At 32.6% G+C, this 27,196-nt stretch overlaps 1 protein-coding gene across 1 annotated transcript in view; it reads right to left on the bottom strand.

The window, feature by feature from the left end:
• Nucleotides 1-2,274: 2,274 nt before the first annotated feature.
• The window catches only part of LOC148620831 (BDNF/NT-3 growth factors receptor-like), a 78,529-nt gene continuing 53,607 nt past the window's right edge, over nucleotides 2,275-27,196 (bottom strand). The window contains exons 4-13 of the mRNA XM_088573876.1: nucleotides 26,989-27,057; nucleotides 25,991-26,157; nucleotides 22,842-23,120; nucleotides 20,683-20,979; nucleotides 19,221-19,339; nucleotides 17,201-17,459; nucleotides 15,432-15,738; nucleotides 10,594-10,831; nucleotides 7,507-7,665; nucleotides 2,275-3,011 (exon numbers count right to left, since the gene is read on the bottom strand). Of these exons, the coding sequence (XP_088430002.1) occupies nucleotides 2,826-3,011; nucleotides 7,507-7,665; nucleotides 10,594-10,831; nucleotides 15,432-15,738; nucleotides 17,201-17,459; nucleotides 19,221-19,339; nucleotides 20,683-20,979; nucleotides 22,842-23,120; nucleotides 25,991-26,157; nucleotides 26,989-27,057 (2,080 nt within the window). The 3' untranslated portion in view covers nucleotides 2,275-2,825. The remainder of the gene's footprint in view (nucleotides 3,012-7,506; nucleotides 7,666-10,593; nucleotides 10,832-15,431; nucleotides 15,739-17,200; nucleotides 17,460-19,220; nucleotides 19,340-20,682; nucleotides 20,980-22,841; nucleotides 23,121-25,990; nucleotides 26,158-26,988; nucleotides 27,058-27,196) is intronic.

The raw sequence follows: 27,196 nt of genomic DNA, 5'->3' as shown, positions 1-27,196 counted from the left end.
ATCAATAGCGTATACTGGTTGGTACTTCAGCAATATGATCGATCCAAACAGTTCTATAAAGTTTATTGGTCCATATAAATGAGAACAAGTGGAGCGAGATCATCAAAAAATTTGTCCATAATATTAACGTCTTCAAACAAATTTCGTAATATCATTGTCAAACAAAATACGATGAAACTTGTCTTAACCGCACCCTGAATAATCCGAACATCTGTCTAAATCAGACACTTTCTAAAGTCTCGATCAACTCAAATGTATTTTGAACCTTGGCATACCAAACAATGGTCTAAACCGAACCACATTCAAACAAGGATTCGGTTTAGACAGGTTCCACTGTATAAATTAAAACACTGCACCTTGTTTTCATTCAATGTATTGTCAACCCGGCTTTAAAAAAGGTAAAATAACAATCTGATTTTTAACATTCTATATAGCAAACCATTCTTAACATATATATATAAAACTTTATACACTTGAATACCCGTACTGTAAAATGGAACTTATCCATTCATTATTTCTGAACATTTTATTGTATACACAGTAAAAAGTGTCATCAATATTGTTTTTTAATGCACGTGAATTAAAGGTAAATTATGTTTATTTTTTGGCATTAGCATATGATACGTCCTTCATCAATTTTCGATGCTTAACGTAAAATAACAACAACAACAAAAAACTGCATAACAACAAAAAATGTCAAAAGGTACGACAGTCTGACGAAGTGTCGAAAAAACAACGGTATATATGGGATGTTCAAACAATATGGCGTGATTATTATTGGTGACATTTTTAGTTGTGCTCATAAAGGTATTACAACATGATCTAGATGTTTGTGTGTCTTGTAGTCTAACAGGAAGTGTAAGAAGCATTTTACAGGCAACATGATAATTTCAGCAGTATATTCAAAGTATATGAATAACATCATTGCTAAATCTCATTCACGAAAGTACTTTTCGTAAAAGCAAATAAGAGTTGATAGTAAACAGAAATTTGAAATTTCAACTTTGGTAACATTTATGTCACTCCATCTTACAGGGTAGCAAAATAGGAAACGCGCATAAATGATACTTAAGATAAAACATACCAAGCAGACAACCATGATGACATCATTACAACACAATTACAGCACTGAATTTCCAATTTTGTTTGACCAAATTTATTTGATAAAAAATAAACAGTAACATTCCTATCTATATTAGACAAACATAAAATCATGTAATTTGAGAACTATTATCTTTTAAATGATCAAAAATTTAAAGGTGATACTTATATTGTAAGAACTATCTATCAGCAATAATTCAAACTTGCCTTCTCTAAAAAAAACGTCAATAGTATAAATTTTGTTTTTGAATCAACACATTTTACAGAAACTGATACATGTACGAAGGCATTAGTTCAATTATATAAAAACCAAATCACGATTCATAAAATTCTAATGAAATATCCCGATATCCCAATTGCACCTTTTTACTAATACTATGCTATCAAAATTAACTGTATAATGTACCTTTTTGCCTTTTAAAGCATTAATATACAATATTTTTATACATATAAGCAATTTAACCATCTTCATTACCCAAACACTTACTGAATGAGACGTTGCCAATTTTAGTATTGTACATAATGAAAACCTCTTTGAATTTTCAATGGATATAAACAAACATTCATAAGAAACCATCCTATCGAGGTTTCACTCTGTCATAGTATTCCTTTCCTTTTTTGTCTACCCGGACGTGAGCAACTCGACGGGTGTTCTGGAAAAGCAGCAGATGCCTACCCTAGCTGTGTACCTAGTCTTTTCTCCCAGTTTTGCCCAGGATGCTCATTTTCCTATGTTTCTTTGTACAGGAGATGTTCTTTGATGTGTATTTTTCCCTTTTATTCTTTATTTTTGGAATATATTCTTTTGATTACCGTTCAGATCTTAGTTCCCTTGGTTAATCGTTCAGTTTGAATTGACACCTTTGTAACTTCAGAGAAAATAAATAAAATATTTTAATTGATTCACATTATTATATATTTTTTTTTGTTCGAAAAATTTGATTTTATTTTCTTTAATATAGATAAAGAAAATGATGGGAAAAAATGAAGAATGCATCATCTCACATCGCTAAAATTAAGAATCTAATCAAAAAAGAAAAATACAGATGTTTTAAATGAGGACAGACAATTTATGGATTTTTCTAAATACCCAAAGTTCTGGTAGTATATGTATTTAGAATGTAAAGGCAATATCTAAAAACAAAATGATTCATTAACATACAGTATCCTAAGGATAAAATTTCTGTAACCACAGTTAATATTGAAAGACATTTAGCCTGAAATATAGAAGAATAAGGCATATAGTATATGTGTACAACATAATTTATATTACAAAGACTTATCAATCCACACATACACTTTTATCAATATGCCATTGATGATTTCAAAACACACTTTACAGATCAATGACCTTTTTCCACCAAAGCCACTTCTGGCATCACGTAAAATACTAATGTTTTTTTCTCCATCCAATGTAACAACGTACTAAAACGAATTATTGTTCGCTCCACCAAATGTTTTCATAACACAGTGGAACCTGTCTAAACCAAATCAGAAATCTGTCTAAACTAGACACTTTTCAAAGTCCATTTTTTATTAATTCAAATAACAAAAAACATATCCCAATTGACAAACCTTGGCAAACCAAACAACTGTCTAAACAAAACCAATTTTAAGTCAAATAGATGTTCAGTTTAGACAGGTTCCACTGTACATTGTACTTCTAACGCAAATTTCTCCTTTGTAAGGAGAACTTTATACCATTTTAAAGTCAGGTTTTCCTCTCAGCCAATGAGGTCCAAGTATGTAGGCTGGCAGAGACATAATTCTTCTATCAACTTCTGAACCTCCTTCATGGGCAAGCGTTTGTTTGGCTGTTGTTTCCAGCAACCCATCATTATTTTGTACACTCCCTCGGGACATGTACTTGGACAATCTAATAGATTTCCGTTTGTTATATAGTGAATAACCTGAAATAAATATACAACTATGCTATTTCTATCACAAGTAATGATAATAATGAACGTCCCTATAGTATCAATAATTAAGCATGCAATTTACAAACAGGAAATAGGTTATAGACAATGAAATAGTTAATTAGGTCTGTTTAATTTGTTTAAAACGCTGCTTGTTTATATAGAGAATTAACACCCTGCAAAGGCCTTAATAGCAAATAAACCAATGCCTTGGAAAATGGACAGTAAAACCAACTATTTTGAATGTTGATCCAAACACTTTTCCGTAAAAAAAGGCATGCACAACATTACGCATTCTTAAGAACTTCGACAAGCTCCTGATTTGAGTAAATTTAAGCCAATGAAAGGACCATATCATTTTTTTTTAAATTTATCAAAAAGCAAATCATACGAATTTATAAAAGTGGATAAAAGACAAGATTTATAAAGTGAAGGGAAACAGATCTAGAGTTGGTTAAAACTTGCAATGCAAAACGTCTGAAAACAAATAATAAAACAAAAACCCCTGACAACAAAATTGCATGTAGAATTAAATTGAATTAAAAATCTGGAAGATAAAATATACCTGAAGTGCATAGCTTAATCAATTTGTGAATTGAATATTAGATGCAACAACACATCTCATGGCAACACTATTCTAGAAGATGTGTCATGACATCGTTTTATAAATATATTAACCCATACAATAACACACTCACTGACTTAATAATTTGTTTGAAAACTATAGGCAAAATAAGTGTTTCTTTATCACTGGTTCTTACGATTTGTGTTGTACACGAACTATGTACGCAAGAGTACGCAAGAGTTGTTCATGAATTATGACTATGTTGCTAGAACGAAAAAATATAGACTTTTTTAAAACAGCTGTAAAGGAGTTCAATTCACACTTTGAAACCTAATAATGACGTACTTTGAACACAATTATATTAAATGATACGTTACTGACGTAAATACATTTAATTAGTATTTTAGTGCCAGTTTAATTGCAGTTAAAAGGACATCGGTCATTTTCCACAGAATTCTAATAATTTACATAGGTGAAAGAGTAATCAAGGGAACCACAGTTATAGCGGTAATCGAAAGAATGTAATCCAGGGACAAAGACCAGACATGGAAAACAGACATCTACAACAAAGAACATATGATTATCAATTTCGATTTCCATTTTGTTGCTATGTGTTACCAGCGAAGGAGATACACTTTAACTGTCAATTACTGCCGATGGACGTGCATGCTGACTAATTTGATCTTCAGCAGGGAAACTGTATAACCATGGCATCATACTCAATGACAGTTTGTTTATCAGTTCTAGTATGATCTAGTTTTTAGGGAAAGGGTAGCAAATCATAACACAATAATGTACTTTCAAGTAAATATTGTCTATTTCCAGAGGCATATTTTTTTTCGTGACATGTCGCAAAAATATCAACTGATAAAACTGAAAGGATTTTAAAGTACAACCTTTTAAATCTAATATAATATCATCAGCTCAGATGCTTGTTTAGCTGTTTTTACTCTTTTTTACTTAAAACAGACACAAAGAGAACCACTAAGCGAAAACTGGGTGTTTTAATGCATTTAAGATACGTCTTGACAATAATGCCTTTCATTGGAGTTCTACTCCGCGTTAAATGCTCTAATGTGTGCTCAATTAATAAATCATCCGAACTTGACTACTAGAGGCGTTGTCTCGTATATATTTTTGCAAGAGACTTTGCTGGATATCCAAAGTACGTTTTCCTATCTTCTTCGTGCCTCAAAATATTTTTCCCTATCTTTGATACACACCTCAGAGTCATTTTCTCATAACATTGCTCCATGTCTTCTTTTGACATTTCCCCATATCTTTGCCCAATGTCTGAAGAACATATTCCCATATTTTTCCTTCACGTCTTTTGGATATTTCCTACATATCTTTGCCCAATGTCTGAAGAAAATTTTCTCCATATCTTTGCCCTATGTCTGAAGAACATTTTTCCACATCTTTACTTATGCCTTTTACAATTTTCCCCATATCTGTGCCCTATGTGTTAGAGGCAATTTTCCATATCTTTGCTGATGCGTTTTTCACTTTTCTCCATATCTTTGCCTTATGTCTGAAGAACATTTTGCCATATCTTTACTAATATCTTTTACAATTGTGCCCATATCTTTGCCATATGTGTGAAGGACATTTCTTGAAAATGTTTTCCCTGTGTCTGAAGAACATTTAACATAATTCTTTGTCTCATGCACACTTCTCCCAAATCCTACGTCAATAAGACCTTGACCAGAGGGCACTGTCTGCATGAATTATGTCTGTTCATGAAGCCAACTAAGTGTACTTTCAAGCACAATTAGTTACAAATTCATCACACCAAATGCACATGATTACTACAGAATACTTATTACACCGTTAACTGACAGCACAATAAATCATTCCTACTTCTAAGGATTAAGAAAACTATTATAGTTGTTTTCAAATGGAAACATGATGAAATTATAAGGCTCTCTTGTGTATATAACTCGGAATAACTTTTCACTTGCATGACACACTTTATCATTCATCGTAGTCAAGCAGGAGAACTTTAATAATAAAGAACTTGATATGTACAGTGATAGGCGAAGGCTATGGTGTTTCTGAGAATATTCAAAAGTCCTTCAGATAACCATATATCAAAAATTTGTCAAGACCTTTTACAAGAATCACGTTTGAAGTAGTAAACACATAGGTACATAGTCAATAACAGTGCACTGACTTGACATTTAACTGATATACAGGATGAGCCTAAGAACCCAGGGAAAATGCGAGGTTGTAGAAGGGCATTTTCCTTCGCTTCCAGCCAAACGCACACATACTTTCAAGAATTTTTGGAAAATTCCAATACCATAAAGTATCAACTTTAAAAGAAATTAAACACAAACTGAAAGCTGTATTCAAGCAAAATCATAGTGACGATGGATGGACCAGTCAAACATATCATCTTATTTGCAACTTGGTTGTATGGCTAATTAACTTTCAATAAATAAATTATTTCTGTCTGATTTTATTATTTTGAAATTGTTTTGTTCATTGCTTTTGAAATAAGGTTAAAGGTTTAAATTGACATATAACAGTCTCCAGATAAGCAATACTCTTGTTCGTCATATCTCACGTCAAAGGAAAAAACTTTTGTCATTTTACAAATTTGTTGATTTTAGTTAAAGTGTTTCCATTTTCGTAGCCCCGTGCAGGTCCGGGTGTTAAAAGAATAGGTCTGTCGTAAAAGGCGACTAAATAGTCCTCAGAAACCCAGCCGGGGTTAGGCGCTCTGCCCACAAAGCAACTGGGATGTGTGCCCCAGGTGATGGTATGGGGTACCCCTGGCGTGTTACATGCTGAGGTTGTCAGGCTATAATGCGTAAAACCTGACCGCAAACCATAGTGGTGCACCGTGTTGGGTAAGATGTCACGTTCCTTCACGTTTTAAAGAACCCTGCTGTGGTATTCGATAGGAGTAGGACCCATTGCGCTTCGCCACAGGTGGCTAAATTGCCCGACCCTACCCATCCCTTCCTTTTTCTAGTGGCAATCAAAATTTGTCGACCCTATTATCCTTGTGTCCCATCCCTTTTTTCATTTCATCATCATTTCATGTTCATTTTATTATCCATTTCATGTTCATTTTATCATCCATTTCATGTTCATCTTCTGAATATAGCTGAAATATTGCTGCTCGGACGTTAAACCCCAACAATCAATCAATCAATACATTTTTATATTTCAAGTAATTTATGTCAACACAATATATGATTGGGCTTACAACATAAAGGTATGTGGATTATTTTGTTTTCGTTTTTGTCTTTATTTCTCTAAAATCTCCGTTTTCTTATTTGCTCCTGATTTCCAAATGAGACATGTATAAACAAAGTCAATGTACAATGTAATTGCATTCACTGAGTAGGTGTACAACGCTTTATTATTCCTGGCAATGATCAATAATCTCTGTTTTTTTTATGCATGGCGATTAGTTGGGAGCTTAACAGCCTTAGAATATACTCTCGATGTCTATCAAATATCATGACAGGTAAAAAGAGTAGAAGCAATGATGACCATATAGCGGAAATTGGGTTCTGGAGATGTTTGGCATTTAAAAGTACCAGAAAAGAGACATATTAATAAACATTCTAAGAGAGATTAAAGTAATTAGATAAACCAAGTGAAATTTTCGCGCGGTCAATTGTTCGCAGTTTCTTTGATTAATCTCCTTTCGCGCAGCTTTAAATTTGCAATTGTTCCCGAATTGCATCAAAATATTCTTAGAAGAATATAATCTCGACGATCTACTTTTGGCGTTACAGGTCATACTTGTGAACGGCCGTATGTTTTGCTTAAAGATAAAAGTGTTAAAACTATCGTAAGATATGGCGGCACAATAACATTTTTTCACTATAGCGTCATATAAATTTAAGACTAACCTCACTTTTACGACTTTTTACGAGACATGGGACAGTATCTTCAATATCTTACCTCGTGATTAGATAATTCAAACCATGGCTGCCTGCCGTACGTAAATATTTCCCATAATACAACACCAAAACTCCAAACATCAGACTCTACAGTAAATGTTCTATACAGCAAAGATTCTGGCGGCATCCATCTTACTGGTAACATTGTTGAACCGCCGACCTAAAATTGAAAACAATGTGAGGCGTCCAGGTGTCGATATCACAAAAAGTCGTAATTGTGAAAGTTAGCGTAAATTATGACGTCACAGTGCAATTTAAGGTTGTGACGTCATTACTTACAACCAGCTACCAGATGTTTACGAAAATGACGTAATAAGTATAACTTTATAATACTTGGGTACTTAAAAAACTGCTAAACGATATCGAAACGAAAAGAATCGATAAAAAAGAACCGAAACGCAACAATTAGAAACAAAATGAATCAAAACAAAATAAAAACAAAACAAAACGATATAAGTCGAAACAAAATGAAATAAAAGAAATTTGTAAAGACGTTTCGCAGTTTATAGGAACCATTATGTTTACCTTTGCCGGGCAACTCGACCCATAGACATTTCAGACCATGACAATTAGGATAATGCATTAGGACAAAAAGGTATATCATTACAATATTTACAGTATTGAAAGGTTATAGGAAAGAGTTATCAAGGGAACCAAGGTTATAGCGGTAATCAAAAGAATGTAATCCAGGGACAAAGACCAGACATGGAAAACAGACATACCCAACAAAGAACAACACAAAGTAACCAATAACACACATACAAAGTAACGAAAGCAAATGAGCAACTCGGACTCCACTAAAAACTGGGAGAATAGACCAGGTGCACCGGTAGGGTAAGCGTCCTCTGCATTTCTAGAAACACCCGCCGAGTTGCTCATAAAAAGTCAAGTCCAGGGTAGACAAACGAGGAAAGAAAAAGTATGACCCGTTAATATAAAATAATATATTAGAACTGACAGATAATTATCGAAGGTGTTTTTTTTTCTTTTCTTTTTTTTCGGAAGGGTAAAAAGGTTTCATCTTCCTCATATTATATTACATTATCCACCTCGATGATCAATATTTTTCCATTAAACAGAAGGATCTAAACATTATAATTTGTAGAAGAATGCCTGTTTAAAATTACTACTCATTTCCTGTGATCTATTATTTATAGAAAACATGTATTTCTAATCCCACATAGAAAAAAAAGGGGATTAACATTTACGATATGTATTTAATAATACTAAGTTGGCACATTTAGATTCTTCCGTTTCTATTGTCTATGATACGCGACTGTGTCTGTTATTGGTTTAAAATAGCTAATCGCAGTGCGCGAAGTAAGAGTAGTCCAATAAAGTTCAGAATCGCAGATCCACATTTTTGTCTGACAACGTATGTTCAAATTATACAAAAACTTCCTATACAACGGAATATTTGGGGTAGTTACTGTTAATCGCACGTTGTTAATCGGCACCCAGTAATACGACACATATTTTATGCAAGAGTAATCAAGGGAACCAAGAATCTAACGGAAATCGAAAGAATGTAATCTAGGGACAAAGACTATACATGGAAAACAGACAAATACAACAAAGAACACACAATTACTAAATTAATACATACAAAGTTACTCGGACTCCACTAAAAACTGGGAGCGTGGACCATGTGCACCGGTAGAGTAAGCATCCTCTCTCTGCTTTTCTAGAAACACCCGCCGAGTTGCTTATCAAAAGTCAAGTCCGGAATAGATGAAAGAGGATAGGAAAACTATGACAAGTTGAACAAATAAGTTTTCAGGAACAGATTGATACACCGTAACGATGCACGAATTCATGATGACGACCATAAAACTTCTGTAGCGATGATGCAAATTACTGATTGACCCTTATTTTAATTCCACAGCTTTTGGTCATGAATCGGAAGAAATTCGTACTGATCTGGTTTTCTACCACTCGTGTGAGAAAATCTTCGTCTTTTCACTCGTCAAAAGACGGAATTTTTCACACTCGTGGAAGAATTCCCAGATTTTCAATATAGACAATGTAAGAATCTATTAAATATATATTGTTCCTAAAAGACCCACACACGGTTAAAACTATGTTGATTACTTATTTAAATACAAAAATAACAATCATATGTATCGTAAATTTCGAAATGCTGTGCATGTGTTTCAAGGAGTAACCTCTCATTAGAATAATACAATAATTAACTGGAAAGTGTGAATAACCAAAATATAACCACGAGTGTCGTAGAACGACTAGATTTAACGAGTGAGGAACTTGTTCCGCGCTCGAGTTAAATCTTCAAACGTTCTTGGCAGAGTGATCATATTTTGATTATTCACGACAACCAATTCATGATATAATTTATTATATAGATTTTCTTCATAACTAATTGATATTTTCAACATAAATTTTAAATCCTGTGATTTGCGAATTGATATCCAAGTTGTGACGTTTGGCGGGAGAAAGTGCAGATGTGAAATTACCGATTTTTTTTTCAGTGTGAATTATCGAAATTATTACACTGTGAAAGTTCGATAAAACACTGCTATCTATATAATAAAAGATATATATAGGAAGATCTTAAACCCAAAATTAATTGTATACCAGAAGATCTCAAAACAAAAACTATCGAATAAGGAAGCTAAAACCATCGAGATTCTTCCACGCGCAATACAAGGAATGAAGCCTCAGTATTTTAGTTATTCTGAAATTTCAAGTACTGCAAGTTTTCATATGAATATGATAAATAACACCTGATATGATTCGGAGTCAGACAAGTCTGACTACAAGGTTGGTAAATACACTCGGGGGCCTTTGGTATACCAGCAGTGGCATTTTAAGTACGAAAATACCAATTATTTGTATTGCAAATTTTGATATGCTGTTTTCCAAATTTACCTTTAATAGTTCCTTATTTTTATTTGACGAAAGTTTATGAGACAGGCGTTTGGGATAATCATTATCTGATAATAGTTCACAATTCGAAAAATATTGTGAAAGACTAAATTCAAAGATCGAGTCAGGATGAATTATACGCAGACGTCAGATTAGACATATTCTACCTTTGGGTCTTCCCATTTTTTGAAGCAGTGTTACTTACTCTGTAATAATCAGTACTGTATACATCACGTGACATTCCAAAGTCACCTATTTTCACGATGAGATTGTTGCCAACGAGACAGTTTCTCGTTGCTAAGTCTCTGTGAACAAAATGATGTGAAGCTAGATACACCATGCCGACTGAAATCTGGTTTGCGATGTGGTATAGTTGGATAATTGAAAGTGCTTCTACGTGACTTGTGGTTTTACTTAGATACTTAGCATCTGGCCCATGTGTCCTAAAATAATAAATAAACAAATAAGCATGAAGTAAACCCTAAGTGAAATACTTTTGAGATGCTGTACAATGAAACCTGTCTAAACCGAACCCTGAATAATAAAAAAAACCTGCCTTAACCAGACTTTTTCAAAATTCATTAAAAACAGTTTATATGATTTTTGTAAACCTTGATAAAACAAATATCTGTGGAAACCGAATATATTCTACTGTACAAAAGAGGTTCGATAAAGACAGGTTGCACTGTAGTATAAGTCGAGAAGCATTTTTCATTGTGTAAGTCACAATTATTGAATTTTGACATAAAAAGCATGAAATATATTTTAAGTGTCTAAATGTAGAATCATATATCCTGTTGTTTTTTCCACGTTTTTATGATGCAAACAAACTAACCATCAGTACCACAGAGTTTTTCCCCTGTCTAAATCGAACTCCTATTTGACTTTATAATTGGGTCAGTTTAGACATTAGTTCGGTTTGCCATTGTTCTTAATACATTTGATAAAAAGGGACTTCAAAAAGTGTCTAGTTTAAACAGATTTTCTGGATTGGGGTTAGACAGATTTCACTCTAATTAAATGCTTAATTGAGACACTTATACAGTCATATATACATGTCACGTGCATGTTTGTATTATCTCTTACCATAACATGCATTTATTTGTAATATGATTACACTAAATATTCCTGATACAACTTCATGATAAAAATATTCGTATTCTAATGGGCTAGGATCATAATTTTTTATCAAATTTAACACATTACTACAATTGTTTTTTTTTATAACCACTATAATACTAAAAAGTACAAATAAACAAGTCTATTAAACTAACACATTTTAAAGTCCAACTGGGATTCAGTTTATACAAGTTACACTATATAAGAATGTTTCTTTCCCTTCGATGATTCAATTGACTAATTATCTATCTAAATACAACGAGAATAGATAGTGTGCATCTATTAAAGAGACAACAACCCCACCGGGATGAAAATGTCAGCCCAAGGCCACCAATTGGTCTTCAATGAACGACGAGAAGACCCTCACACGACAGGGGCAGGCTGCAGCTGGCGCCAAAACATCATTATACACAGGTACAGAGAAAGAGTGGCTCCTATATACTCAAGTAACATAAAAATAAAATAAAGTGAGAACGAAACACTTTAAAACGCCATACCTTTTTTAAACCGTAAAAATAAAAACGTTTACAGTATGTCTCCATCGTATGTAAAATCAATCCCAATTCTTCCCAATTAAGGTTGAGAACCACGGTATATAACGAGTCATAACTCAAAAACTCATGCCCAAAACTGCTTTAAATATATTTTTTTTACTCCTTTGTAAAGACCCCATACGCGAATCAATGTTAACACTTAAAAATGCCACCCTTAACGGTTTGACAATAATGGCATAGCTATATCCCTTCCGAATGAGCCTATTCAATGGTTTAGTTAACGCATTGGTTGAGTATCAAGCTTTCTGTGCTTTGTGTAGGACATTAACCTAAAACAAAGGATGTGAAATACCCGCACGTATAAATCTTTCACAAGTACATCTGTATTTGGGAATTCCTTGTACCGGTTAAAAAGATTTGTTAATGTTTTACCAGCTTGTGCTATCGAAAAGCTTGATGCAGTCATTTTTTGGTTATACAAAATTTCCTTTCGTTAAAAACCGAAACATTGTTACAAATACGAAAAAATCGAACCGATATGTAAACACCATACGATAGTGACAAGGGGGCAATCTTATAACGGATAGTTGACAATAAGAAATGAAAAAATCATCCCTTTTATCGTAAAGTTTTGTATGTGCATTTTCGCGGTCCACGTCTTCCAAAGAAATTTAGTTCGTATTTCTAATTTGCTATTATTCTATTAAGGGAAAATAAATAAATCCGAAAAGGAGACCATTAATGACACAAGAAGTCACCCCAAAGAGATTTGTCACAGTCCAGAAGTAGGATCGTGCTTAATAATTCATAATTGTATAATATTGAAAGACATTATATTCGAGTCTCTTTGGAAATCAAGGAAGAAAGGCATTCTTCGGATGTGTCTGCTTCCTTGATTTATATTTGGATTTAACACAAAAACTGAAGAAAAAAAGATGATAAAGCAGTACACAATTAGAGCACTAAACATCTATTGAAGAATTTTATATATGACAGATGTAAGAATTAATCCTGAACAACTGCGTGGGAGCTAAACATTTTTACATTATTACACAATGTTTTGTAAAAATTTATATATATGAAAACGAAAAAAAAAACGCACTTGATATTCCTGATCGAATTTCATTATACTTGTAAAAAGATAATTATATATTGTTTTGTATGGAAAATGTTAATATCGGGCTCTGTATGTATGAAGTACAAAACTTCCTCTAATTTGTTAAATTGTACTTCGGGCCTTTCATGGATTTTTGAATCCAAGGGCTGATTTGACCAAAATGATGCTTGTATTAGTAGAAGCCATTGTTAAAAATTGAAAATTAACAAGTATGTTAATTGATCTGGATGTTGAACACTGTTATGTTACTCGTTTCATTTAATTTTTTGCAAAGCCGATTCATTTAAAAAAAGAAAAGTATTACATGAAAAACAAAATTTATATTACTCAATCTCACGGAGCATCCCGAATGTTTGGGGTTTTTTTTAGCAGAAAGTGTTTATCTAAGTATTGTTTTTACTTTTTGACCCATTTATCGGAAAAAAACAAATTTGGAGCAGCTTACGCTTTTTTAACCGAACGAAAAAGGTGGTTATGCAAGCATTCCTTGGTTAAATGTTAAGTAGCACTCCACCAAGAATCATGCAAAATGTGATTCATGGTTGTAAAGCCTACTTATTTTTATTTTTGATATTTTATTTATATTGTTATAGTAAACAGAAATTGATATGTGTTTTTTTTTCATATGAATTAGAAGACAAAAATTATATAGAATGTACAGTACAATTCATAACTAAGGTAGATAACTCTGTAAATGACAGTAAAATACAATAGAAACTATTGTATTTTCAATGTGGATTATCTCCTAAGAGCAGACAGATTGGAATGAATAATTATGCGCTTCATCATATAGATCTATAAAGCAACTTAATAACAAAAATAAAAATATATAGCCTTTTTTTAAGGTGTATCACATTTCGCAGAATTTCAATGATTCTTACAAAGACTGCTACTTAAGAATAATCCTTATGATAGGATTTGTTCCTTTATCAAAGCTTTATTTAGTTTGGAACTACTTTAGGAGGTAGACCTTGGATAAGGGACATCGCTCTTGAAATCAGTGATATGTTTGTATTATATTCAATATCACTAAAGTCTTTCAAGCTTTCCTTTGAAACAGAATTAAATCAGTCCAGGTTACTTTGATGCTTACATGAGATTGTTGTAAAATGGTCAGTACAAACGTTCCACTGATTTGTAAGAGTTGTGTCCCTTACCTTAGGTCTACCTCCTTAAATTGCGGATTGAGGAGCCATCGACGTGAATGACATCACAGTACCAAGTTCGTCTATGGAAAATGACCTTCATTGCCCAGAAGAGAAATAACTAATCGAAAGTCTTATAACATACCAAAGTAATTCATTTACATTTACTCTAATTACCCTTTGATAATTATCTTGAATTTTAGTTTTGTTTTGAAAAGCTAAAAACAGCGTTCAGTTGCCACAAATGGTGTTTTTATATTATGAAAGTGCAATAAAAATAAAAGCATTCTGTTGACTAGATTTTAAGTTGTTTGTGAGATATTAAAAAATCCATATATGATATAGGTATGGTAATTCTGAAACATTTCGCCTACACTTTGATCTAGTTATCTTGATGTCAAGGGGTGATCTTTGTTTATTAACAATGAAACCTGAATAACTTCCTCCTCCAAGGTCTTTTTAAAGAAAAATAAGGAAAATCAGAATATGTCTAAATTTTCTATCAATTCTTAAATAAAGAATTACAAAATGCCACAATGTAATGGATTTCCCCCAATGTCGAATAGTTGCCTGTATATTGTATAGAACCAATCACATTACATTATAAATATGGTATTTCCTAAAGTATTTTTTTTCAGTGAGTATTAAGGTAGTGAATTAATGGTATTGACAAAATCGTATAAATATAGCAATGGTTAAAATAGCTTGAATATGGAAACTAAAATTGAAATACGTGAGCGATATAAATTGTACAGATTGCTTTTGAAAATAAATATTGTATTGCATTAGACAATACGCAAATGTAACTATGGTATTGTCTACAGATTATTGCAGTGTCAAAGGTAGTATAAATATATTGTATTGAACTTTTCAGTATAAACATTAAATGGAAATCTTTTTTTAGTTGGGAACCAAATTTCGTGGTTTGGCCTACCCACGGAAACCTCGAACAATAGTATTTTCACAGTTACCTGTATTTGCTCGCATAACTATGATATTACTTAAGTCTTAATAACTAACAGTATGATGTTTCTTAAGACTTAATAACTATGATATTACTTTAGACATGCCATGATAAAGATGGTATTACCCAAGATAATATGACGAACCTATTTCTAGTATATAATTGTTTAACTATGAAATTACCTACTTCTAACTATTGCATTACCTAAGATAGTTATTTAAGTCGCCATTTTCCATATATTCAAAGACCATCATATAAGTTTCTTCTTCAAGACAGACACCATAGAACGTTACAATATTATCGTGCTGTAAGTTGGTTAATAGTTCAGCCTCTCTTTCAAAATTCATTTTGGCATTTTCTACTCGAGTATCCTTCAAGGTTTTGATAGCCACCATTGTAGTGTCGTTTTCACAAGGTACATTTTTGCACATTCCGAGAAAGACTCGACCAAATGCACCTTCCCCGAGTTCCCGCAGGAAAGTTATATCTGATAACCGAATGTGGATTATTGCTAAAAAAAAAATAAAGAAGTTGATTAGTTTACAAAAAATATCGTTACCTACAAGAATCGGTAAAATAATAACATATAGAAACTGAATATCAAGATGGCTACAGATAATAAAATATTTCATATTATCACTTTACCGTACCGGTATACCAAGTCAATGCTCATAGTTTTAGTGGAGTCCGGGTCACTTTTGTTTATATGTGGTTATTTCACTCTGTGTTATTCTCCTTGCCTGGTTGTTGTCCCTGTGCTGCGCTCGTTATAAAAAAAACGTTGACTTCCTCAGTTTTCCAAAACATTGATGATCACACATGATCTATTCTGGTCTTAGAGTAATAAAGGGATAATTAATTGGAAAGAGTGAATATCCAAAATATTATCACGAGTGATCATATTTTGGTTAATTACGATAACCAATTGATTATCCCATTTATTATAGAGTTTTTCTTCATAACTTATCCATATTATCAAGATGAATTTTGAATTCTGTGATAGGCGGATTGATATCAAAGTTGTGACGCTTTGGCGGGAGAAAGTCCGAGAGTGAAATTACCGAATTTATTTAAAATAAAAATATACTCTAATTTCGTACTGATATTACATAAGTATAAAACTATAATTTAACGCAACGCTTTATTACAATTACAATTAAAAATGAAAAATGAAATCATTTAATAGTAAAAAATCAAAGTCACCCCTTTGGTAAACGGAATAGTATTGTTTCTAATGCTCTTCTAATTTATATATGTACAGTGAAACCTGTCTGATCCGAAACCTTATGAGGTTGCTTTGCTGAATGATTGGTTTGATTAAAAATAGTCTCCAGTTCAAACAGGGGTATAAGATATAGAATTTAAAGTTTAGGGACATATATACCAAAGAATCTAGTTTAGACTGTTTTAGTTTACTCAGGCTTCGATTGACAGGTTCTACTGTATCAAAACAAGTTAAATTAGAGATGTAAAATCTTATGATATTTGTTTGTATATACAAATGATTCATCCTGGCAGAACTAGGAATAGCATAATGGTATACAAAAAACAAGTACTATCTTTAAAAAAAAAGACGCAGTAAAATTTGTTCTTTTTACTTATTCTTTTCATCAGGAAATAACGCATGGCACGCAATTTCAATTTCCTTTTTCGAACCCCACTAAGTTATCAGTATTTGGCCAATCTGGAAATATAATTTTGATCAGTTGACTTGCGTTTCCAAGGAAGAGCGTCTTTAAGGTCAAAGGAGTAAAAAGCGAAACTATACCGACTGCGCCGGAATAATTCATTTGAACATGAAGCATTGTACAGAAGTTGGAAAGACTTTTTGCTGTTGCGGATTTTGTTGAAAAGTACATAATATATAACGCGATAGTTTAGAAAGAATCAAGTCTTTCGCTAATAATTTGAATAAATTTACATAATTTTCTCAATTTCGATTTCTGCGTAAAATAAGTGATTTGTAAACTTACTGGAATTCGACTTAGGTCTATATTGCTTGTGATACTGTGGATTTTCAGCAATTTGGACACGCTTCAGCGGGAACCCATCTCTATTCAGAGGATTGTTCTTGTCATCAGGTCGACTTAGCAGAGGACGATGGGACGATAATGTATATGTAGTTTCTCCTGATTGTCTGTTCATTTTCTGCCTGTATCGGCGCACCATAAAAAATACACAAACCATTGCAAAAATGACAACAAAAACCGCGCTACCTGTTGTCACATAGATCTGAAAAGTATATAAAAAAAGAGGCATGTTATTGGTTAGTCAAATATTCAGGGTGTCTTGTCATTATGAGCTTTAAGTGGCCTTGATGTTGAGTTGATTTTGGTAAAGAACTCTGTTTAGGATCCTGGAAAAGCTTCTGAAAGAGTAATCAAGGGAACCAAGGTTATCGCTGTAATCAAGGAGTAATTAAGGGAACCAAGGTTATAGCGGTTATCAAAAGAATGTAATCCAGGGACAAAGACCAGACATGGAAAACAAACATACACAACAAAGAACATAAAGTAACTAAAATCACACATACAAATTAACAAAAGCAAATGAGCAACTCGGACTTCACTAAACACTTGGAGCATGGGCCACATAGGGTAAGCGTCCTCTGCTTTTCTAGAAACACCCGCCGAGTTGCTCATAAAAAGTCAAGTAAAGAAAATGTACTTAAAACTTGAAAAATGCCCAAAACCAGGATTCACTGACAAATTATTAGAAAAGGATGGATATGATTTTATTTTTATGGACGTGATGACTTACTAGTATCATTTATAGCATTTTTCTAACAACAAATTTTCGGGGATTTATTAGACAGTGTGTTATTTCTGTATCCAGTATAACTGGCAGTTATAGGTGACTTTTAAACATTTGAGAAATATAAATTTGATGTTATAGTTTATACCTTGTATTTAAGAGATCAAATTTCCTCATGGGCATTTGTTTTATACTTTTATTTAATCGTTGACATTTAGAAAATTTTCAATTTTTGGCATAACATAGTGCTATTAAGAGAAATTATTTTTTTTTATTATGAAAATCAACTTATAGAAAAGCGACACATCATCCACAATGACGACTTTAATGTAGATTGAAATATTTAAGAAGCACTCCAGCTAAGAATCATGCAAAATGTGATACATGGTTTGAAAGCCTACATATTTTTATTTTTGATAGTCTGTTTAAAATGTTATACTAAACGTAACTTAATAAAATTATACAGAAAGCACTGAAGTATTCAAAATTAAGGGAGATAGCTCTGTAAATGACACTAAAATACAATAGAAACTGTTGGATTTTCAATGTGGATTATCTCCTAAAGCAGATAGATTGGAATGAATAATCATGCACATTTCATCATATAGACCTATCAAGCAACTTAATATTTGCATAATTCTTACAAAGACTGCTACTTAATTGAAATTGAAAATACATGTACAAAATGCAATGTATATGTCAATCGTAAAACTACTGTCGTTTTGCGAGAGCCATAAAGAAAGCGTTTTGTTTTAAGATTTAAAATTGACGACGGATTATACATCGACAGTCAGTAGGCTGGTACACAAAAGGTATTATCTTCTACTTAATACAAAAATACCATTCATATCTATTCCAAATTTCAGTAGGCTGTGCACGTGGTGTTTCAAGGACTCATACATCATCAGAACCATTAGAACCAAATATTTAAGAACATCCAAACGCAAAGTACTCAAAACAATGATTAAAAAAAAATAGAAAGGAAAATTCAGCATCGATTTGCATAAATATCATGAGGAAAATTCGTTTTGCGATAAAAGATATATTGGAAGTGTTGAGTACCAAAATGATGTATTTAAGGATTACTGTCATTGATCAATATCGCTGGTAAAACCAAATTAAATCATTAAATGTTACAGATGCCAGATATTTCGTATAGTTTTATTCAAGAATAGTGCAAAAAGCAGACAAAATGTAAACCTAGAGTAAAGCGCCATAGATATATGAACCTCTACCTACCACAAAGTTATCTGTAGCCTTGGCACTGGCAATAGTGTTTCTTTCTTGTACCATTTGCCTCTCTGTGCTTAGACTGCTTGGTTTCTCAGGAGGAACGAGGATCTTTGGTGGACCATCACCTATATCACATAGAAGCAATTACAGCTATATGTTTTAAATATACGGTATGAAGTTTACATTGGTAGTTACCTTTTATATGTTTATTGAAAAGAAGACCATTACCCTACTTGCAAACCTTATTTTTGTTTCTGTGTCCCTGTCACTTATTTTGTACATGTCAGTTTTAACCGGACATGACGGGAGTTTCATGATGGATGACTTTCATCTATCATAGTTTCGAGGATTTAATATATCGGATACATCGCATCTACCCCCAAAGAACTTGAGACAAAGGATACTACAGACACTGCAAAGTCAGCCTCATATCTAGACCTACATTTACAGAACGATTGTAAATGATAACTATTGACAAACTATGCAGAGATGACTTTTCATTCCGTTTTGTCAACTTACCTTTCATCTGTAGCAACATTCCTTCAGCACCTGCGTATGGAGTTTACATATCAAAACTCATACGTTATGCCAGAGCTTGCCGTAACTACGCATATAATTTTGTATCGCGCTAGACTTTTTATAATTAGGCTTCTGGGACAGGGTTATAATGATACAAGATTGAAGTCATTACTACAGAAATGTTATGGTCGTCATCATGAAATCGTGGATCGTTACGGTGTATCTATTTGCATCATGAAAACAAATTTGTTCAACATGTTAGTTTTCCTTTCCGTTTTCATCTACTCTGGACTTGACTTTTTATGAATAACTCGGTGGGTGTTTCTAGAAAAGCAGAGGACGCTTACCCTACAGATGCACCTGGTCCATGCTCCCAGTTTTTAGTGGAGTCCAAGTTGCTCATTTACATTTGTTACTTCGTGTGTATTATTTTGGTTATTTTATGTTCTTTGTTGTGTATGTCTGTTTTCCATGTCTGGTCTTTGTCCCTGGATTACATTCTTTTGATTTCCGCTAGAATCTAGGTTCCCTTGATTACTCTTTCAAAGAAAGAAACACGGACAAAACTATCAGACGGTGTTTCCATCAATTAAATGAAAACAAACCATTCTATATGCAAACCCATAATTGCATTAACTGTTTGTTAAAAGGACGTAATAAATCCTTGAATTAGTAATCAAAAACAAAAATTCCATCGAAAATCGAAAGAGTGCAACCCAGGGACGAAGACCAGATATGGAAAACAGACACACACAACAAATAAAACAAAACAACCAAAAAAAAACCTACAAGACAAAAAAAAGTAAATGAGCAACTGGGGTACACTAAAAACTGGAAGCATGGACTAGTTGCGCCGGTAAGTTAAGCGTCCTATGCTTTACTAGAAACACCCACCGAGTATGTATACGCACATATTACATTGATAAAATTTAAATTAAGCACAACTCACCAAAACTTAATTTTACGAAATCGGCTTCAACTGATTGACTTTCAGTACCATAGACATTAGAGGCTACAAGCTGATAGATTCCATTATGGAGACCATTGGTCATTTCAAAGACAAGACATCCTGTTCTATTGTCAATCCCATCATGAGAGGAGTCATGGTAAGCATTTTGTGTGTCGGTGAAGATCTTTCCATTTTTGTACCACGTAAGATTTGGCAGGGGGTTACCTAAGACCTCATACTCTATGCACCAGTTATATTTTATTTCAGGTGGCTTCAGTTTGATTATTTTCGGAGCAACTGAAAAATATTTAAAATATATCATTTTTGAGCTATACTTTTTTTAATTGTGCAAATTACATTTGTGGGTGGTGGTAAAACCACGAGTTACCTATTTTCTTAGAAAAAAATGTCTTTCCATAACTTGATGATAATAGATTCAATTGAGATCTAATATCTTTCTTATAATTTGAGAAGACCCAGAATAAGATAAAAAGGAGATATCGTTCATTAGTTATCGATTGATTGTTTGGTCTTTGGATGCTATATATAAAATCGGATGTAACGTAATGACAGAAATAACGTATGGAAATACCAAATTAGAAGTTTGTCAAGACAAAGCTTTTTCCATTTCCTACAAAAACACTGCATTTGTATTGAATCTGTTAATATGAAGGAATTATCTTTCAGTTTACGTCATACTTTATTCCAATTCAGTAAAGGTATTAACACAATTAATGTAAGTAACTTTAGTAGCATTCCATCTAAGCATCATGCAAAATGTGATACAGGGACAGAATTAAAGCCTAATTTTTTTTTAGTTTAAAAATGTTACACAGCAAGTTAACATGTTGATTTTCATATAATCCATGATCTTAGAAGGCATAAAACCTATTGGATTTTCTTTGTAAATTATCGCCGTTGACCAGACAGATTATGATGAATAACATTTCATCATGTTGACACAAAAGCTGCTTAATAACAAAAAATAAAAATATGTAGCCTTTTTGGTGGTGTATCAAATATATAAAAATTTGCACGATTCTTACAAAGACTGCTACTTAATATTTCTAATAACGTTTGATCTCAAAAGTATTATAAAAATCTTATTAAAGAGGTAGACCTAGTGTAAGGGACACAGCATTTACAAATCAAGAAAATTTAAAAATCATCAAAAGAACTTATTCTGATTTCATTCTGTTTCATAGGAAAGTTTGATAGGCTTTGGTGAAATTGAATATTATAAAAACATATCACTGATTTAAAGAGTTATGCCCTTACCCTAGGTCTACCTTCTTAAATATATTTTATGAAACGTTTTAGGTCTTTTAAAATATGTTATTACAATTAACCCATTTAATTAAACAAAAACACTGTTGGAAAATAATACATTTTAGACGTTTTTGAAAACATTTTAAACATTTCCGTCAGAAATCTAAGGATTATCTTCGACGAATTAGAAATTGTCAATCTCGTGAACTTAGTATAACTATAGTATTATTATTTTAAATAAAGACTCAGATTTGTAATGAACATCGCTCGAAACCTCTTGTCAATGCACGCTCTTATTTAAGTACCAGTCCATATAAAAATCAGACACAGCCTATGGTATGGTGATTCATGGTGTAGAAAAACCCATGAATTAGATGATGCTTTTTTTGGTCTACATATGCTATATTTTTATATGACAATAGTCCTTTCTGTATCTAGATCTGTACTTTTGAGAAAACTACACTTTAATCTCCCACTAAAATCAACCAAATCAATCCAAATCAAGAACGACAACTCTTGTACAGTGCTTATTTCATGTACAATCTATATAAATTTTAGCTCAAAAGCGCAACCTCTAATTAAAAAACTAAGACTGATTATGTAATCTGTAACGGTTTTCGAACAAGAAATAACACTGAATTCGGTGGGTTTTTGACAAGCATGAATCACCTCCTACCTGATTTTTATAGAGACTGCTACTTAAGTAAAGTGATAATAGCTCCTCTCCTTGTTATGTATATATATATTTACTTCAAGTTTCTCAATATATTCCAATCAAAGTGTTTTTAAGTTGTTTCTCTGTTTTGCTGATTTTGGTTTTGTCAAAAACTATAATTTTCTCTATCAATTTATTATCTATTTGGTTTTAATATTAATAGTAAAAGCCTTACAAGACACGTTGTATCGTGTAGAATTGGTAATTTTTCCAGCTATACTCCTGGCAACACATTTAACCCAACCGTTATCAAAAGCACTGGCATTGTGTATATGGAGCTCTGCTCTGGTTTTATCTTTGCCTTGTATTAAGGAGAAATTTGACTGCAAGTTTTCTGTTTCCCATATGACAACCGCTTCCGGTTGAACTCCGGCATTAGCCTCACATGTAATAACAGCACTTCCGCTTTCGTTGACGTTTGTTATTGCTGGTGTTATAGTCAACCAAGGAAGCTCTACAAATAAAGACAGATTTTGATATGTTTAGATTTTTATGCTAATATGTCCTTGGATAGAAAGGATGAAAGGTTTTAAGCGTAACTGGGTAATTGCTAACCGTAATTTGGGACATATTTATTTATAATATTGAAATCTGAATTGTCCACCGAGACTTTAGCGTTAGAACTGGTTGAGCCGATCGAAACTTTGCCCGAAGTCCTACATGTTGTGTTTTGACGTCATACTGTTCATGAACTGGAGACGCCTTTTCTGGCATCGTTTATACGATCATAGTACATCAGATCCACATTTTCTATTTTACCGCGTTTGGGTTTCTCTACCAATAAGCTCACTTATTCAATTTCACACATATTTTAGCTATTGCAAAATATAATTGGTATTCACACACACACACACATATATATATGAGGAAGTTAACATTTAAGTGTATTTTGTGCATTTAAAAACTCGTCCTACCAGCGAGTCAGATAAATTGTAAAAACATTTTTAAACAAATTCGACCAAAAAACATTGTTTTAACCTGATAAAAACTAATAATTAGTACATAGATGAAGCTTATAAACGGAGAAATATGCGAGCCAGGCTTTTTGTTAGGCTCGTCAGATTATCATGACTGTAACTGTTTTATATTGCAATGATAGCTATGAACGATAGAATTACAAATAATCTGAGTGGAAGCAAGCGACAACTTTTTAACAAACGGTCTTTCGCCTTTTTATTCATATTTTTTCTCAGTAAATTGCTATACATTTTTCACCTGTTTAATTAAGCGACTGCAAATTAAAATTATTGAACTGACACAAAACTTATTTAACATATTCCGGCAAAAAAACATCAGCGATTTTATCAAGCCCATTTACAGACAGTATTGTATCTTATGTAACTTTGATTCTTAATCTCTCATTTAAATGCATATATTTTCTTGTTTTCGTAGGCAGACGACAAGTTGACATGTCATTAAGAAAATGTCAATGAATTGATTTAGCCATAATAAAACAAGTAATAAACATGCTTTACAAAATCAGAATAACTGCAAAGTTTGCCTGCAGTCAGATGTTTGTTGATGCAGCTTGAAATCATTAGTTCCTGAATTCTTTTGATCTCCGCCATTTAGATGGCAAAATATTCTTAAATCTGTCACGCACGAATAAAAAGGTAAATGTCGGTATGGTGTAAGGCGCTTCCTTGTTTGTTCCTTTTCTTTCCGTTTTCAAACATTTTAACAACTATGCTTCCTACATGAAGTATTTAGATACCATCAGATTTATGATTTGGTATTTTTGACCTATTTTTAATTGTTTGTTTGTTTGTTCATTTGTCTGAAGGTGTCAGTAATGACAAAACATGAAACAATGAGCTCAACTTTGATGAAAGGGGACTAAGTCGTTAAGTAGCTGTCTTTGTAAAAATGGAAGCTGAAATCTGAAAAATGTGATACACCCCAATAAAAAGCTATATATTTTTATTTCTGTAATTAAGTTGTTTTATGGGTCTATATTATGAAATGTGTAATTATTCATTCCAATCTGTCTGCTCTTAGGAGAAATACAATATATTCTATTGTATTTGAGTGTTATTTACAGAGTTATTTCCCATAATTTTGAAATCTACAGTGTATTCTATATAATTTTTATCACCTAAGATTGCCGATTATATGAAAAATCAAATGTTAATTTCTGTTTACTATGACCATTCAAACAAAATATCAGAAATAAAAATATGTAGGCTTTTCAGCCATGAATCACATTTTTGCATGATTCTTAGCTGGAGCGTTATTTAAAAACTGTCTGGTTAAGACAGATTTTCGAATTATACAGGGTTCGGTTAGGACAGGTTTTACTCAAATATAGGAGAGCTGTATATGTGACGTCATCTTTGACCAAGATAGTAATTTAGCAGAAATGCATGGAATATCTCCAGAATTCCATCTTTTTTATTATTCAGGATATATTAATGGTAATTATAATTTCCCTCAAGGATGCTTTATCTATTTGAAAAGACCATTATTTGGATTTACAAAATTGTTTCAATATAATGTTAGAAAAATGAGGTTAGTGGCAGTTATGTGCCCTTGAAATTTGCATTATGATTCGATTAACCAAAGTAATATGGAAACTCTTGTCTAGTAGGTTTTTCCATACCATGTTTCACCCACTGCATGATTTTTACAAAGATTGACACTTAAGTGTTGATGATGTAGATCAAATCCTCACATATTTTAGGTTTGTGCAGTTTCCAGTCAGTATTGCTTACAAAACCATTCAATTTAAGCCCCCGTTAAAAAATCTAAAACTGTATTACTTTTAATCTTTTTTTCCTAATTTTTTTTTGCAAATTGTCTATCAGTTATATCTTTTGAAAGAATAGAAAAAGACAGTCTATGTCAGAAGAAGTTGCTCTGGTTACAAAAGTCGTAAGTGTAAAAATAATGCATATGCAAAAACGTCATCACAGAAAGTAACATTGAAACTTCACATCTTTCCAATATTAAACTTGCAATTATTATTGTTTTATTTTATTTTATTTATTTATTTATTTATTTATTGTTTTGTTTTGGTGAAATTCACTACATAGGCATGTCTTCATTTCATCTAAATTTCTATTTTGTCTAATTCAAGTTAAGGAAATTAGACATAGGCATAGGGACATAATTCTAACCAATCATTGAAACTCTTGTGTAAACCATTTTATATATCAAGTAACTTAGATTGATTTCATTCTGTTAAACAAATGCTTGACATCTTTTGATGAAACTGAATATGAAACAAACATATTACTGATTTAAAAAATGATGACGCTCTACCTCCTGAACCTCTCGTGTTAAATTCGTATAAACTCACCATGAGTATGTGTTGCGTATACATACCACATTTAGGAATCGTGACTTTAGACAAATGGTACTCGTGTTTGCTACCAAGAGATTTCACACATTTCAGATGACTACCGCTTACATCAAGAATAGATGTATGATTCTTCAGAATTTTAATCCATAAACTTGAACAATTACATGGTAAAGGATTCTTCTCAAGACTCCTACAAAAATTATTACGGTATCTTATTCTTCAAGTTTCCGGAAAATGTGGCAACTCTTTAGGCTTAGTAATTTGACGCATTTGGAAAATATGTTTATTACATAACTTTCGCATTAAATTCAATAAGATCCTGTAATTCATTGAGAGAAAATGGTTAAAGGTAAAACAGAAACTCAAAAGTCAAAGTCAAAGGATAAAGACCTAGCAGAGACGATAGAGAGAAAGACAAACTAAAAGAACTCATACAAACTGAAGTGAAAGATTCTGTTTCCATATAAAGTATGAGGGTGGACTGGGTGCGCCAGTAAAGTAAACGTTCTTGGCTTGTAAAGATACATGCCATCGAGCGCTGATTCATGCTCGGTGTAATACGAACGTCTTTAACTACGAAAAATTGATCGAATAAAAGTATCCTCATTTTGGATATACCACATTAAAATTTGTTAAATAGCTTATTATGACAACCGTATAACCTAATCAAGAAGTAATCAAGAGAACCATTATTCTAGCAGAAATCAAAAGAATGTAATCCTGGGACAAAGGTTAGACATGGAAAACAGACACACATAACAAAGAATATAAAATAATCAAAATAATACCTACATAGCAACAGAAGGAAGTGAGTAACTCGGACTCACCATTAACTTGAATGTGATGGCATTTTTTACTCATAGTACTCTTAAATATGTATATATGTTTTTTTCTTTAACACAATATAAATTATGAAAGTTAAATTTTTTTACTAATTTTCACATTGAAGCAATTTCAATTCGTTTCTATTTAACAACAAAGACATATGCAAGGATTCCATGTGAGTATAAGGATCACTTACAGTTGGATCAGCTGGAGTCCGTCAATAACTTCCCACGACAGTAAACTAATGTGGTTTCTACGAAGGTTTCTGTAATGAAAATGCCGTCTTATGTTACAAATGCCTGGAAAATACCGAATTCTGTATATGGATAAAATACAGGGGATATGCAGTTTAAATATTTATGAGGCTGTCCATGTCAAATCGGGCAAATATTTACGAGATCGGG

The sequence above is a fragment of the Perna viridis genome, chromosome 3, assembly GCF_037379345.1.
Source record: "Perna viridis isolate PV_CMFRI_1.1 ecotype Kerala chromosome 3, ASM3737934v1, whole genome shotgun sequence".
In the NCBI taxonomy this organism is placed as follows: domain Eukaryota; kingdom Metazoa; phylum Mollusca; class Bivalvia; order Mytilida; family Mytilidae; genus Perna; species Perna viridis.
This window is presented reverse-complemented; position numbering and strand designations above follow the sequence as displayed.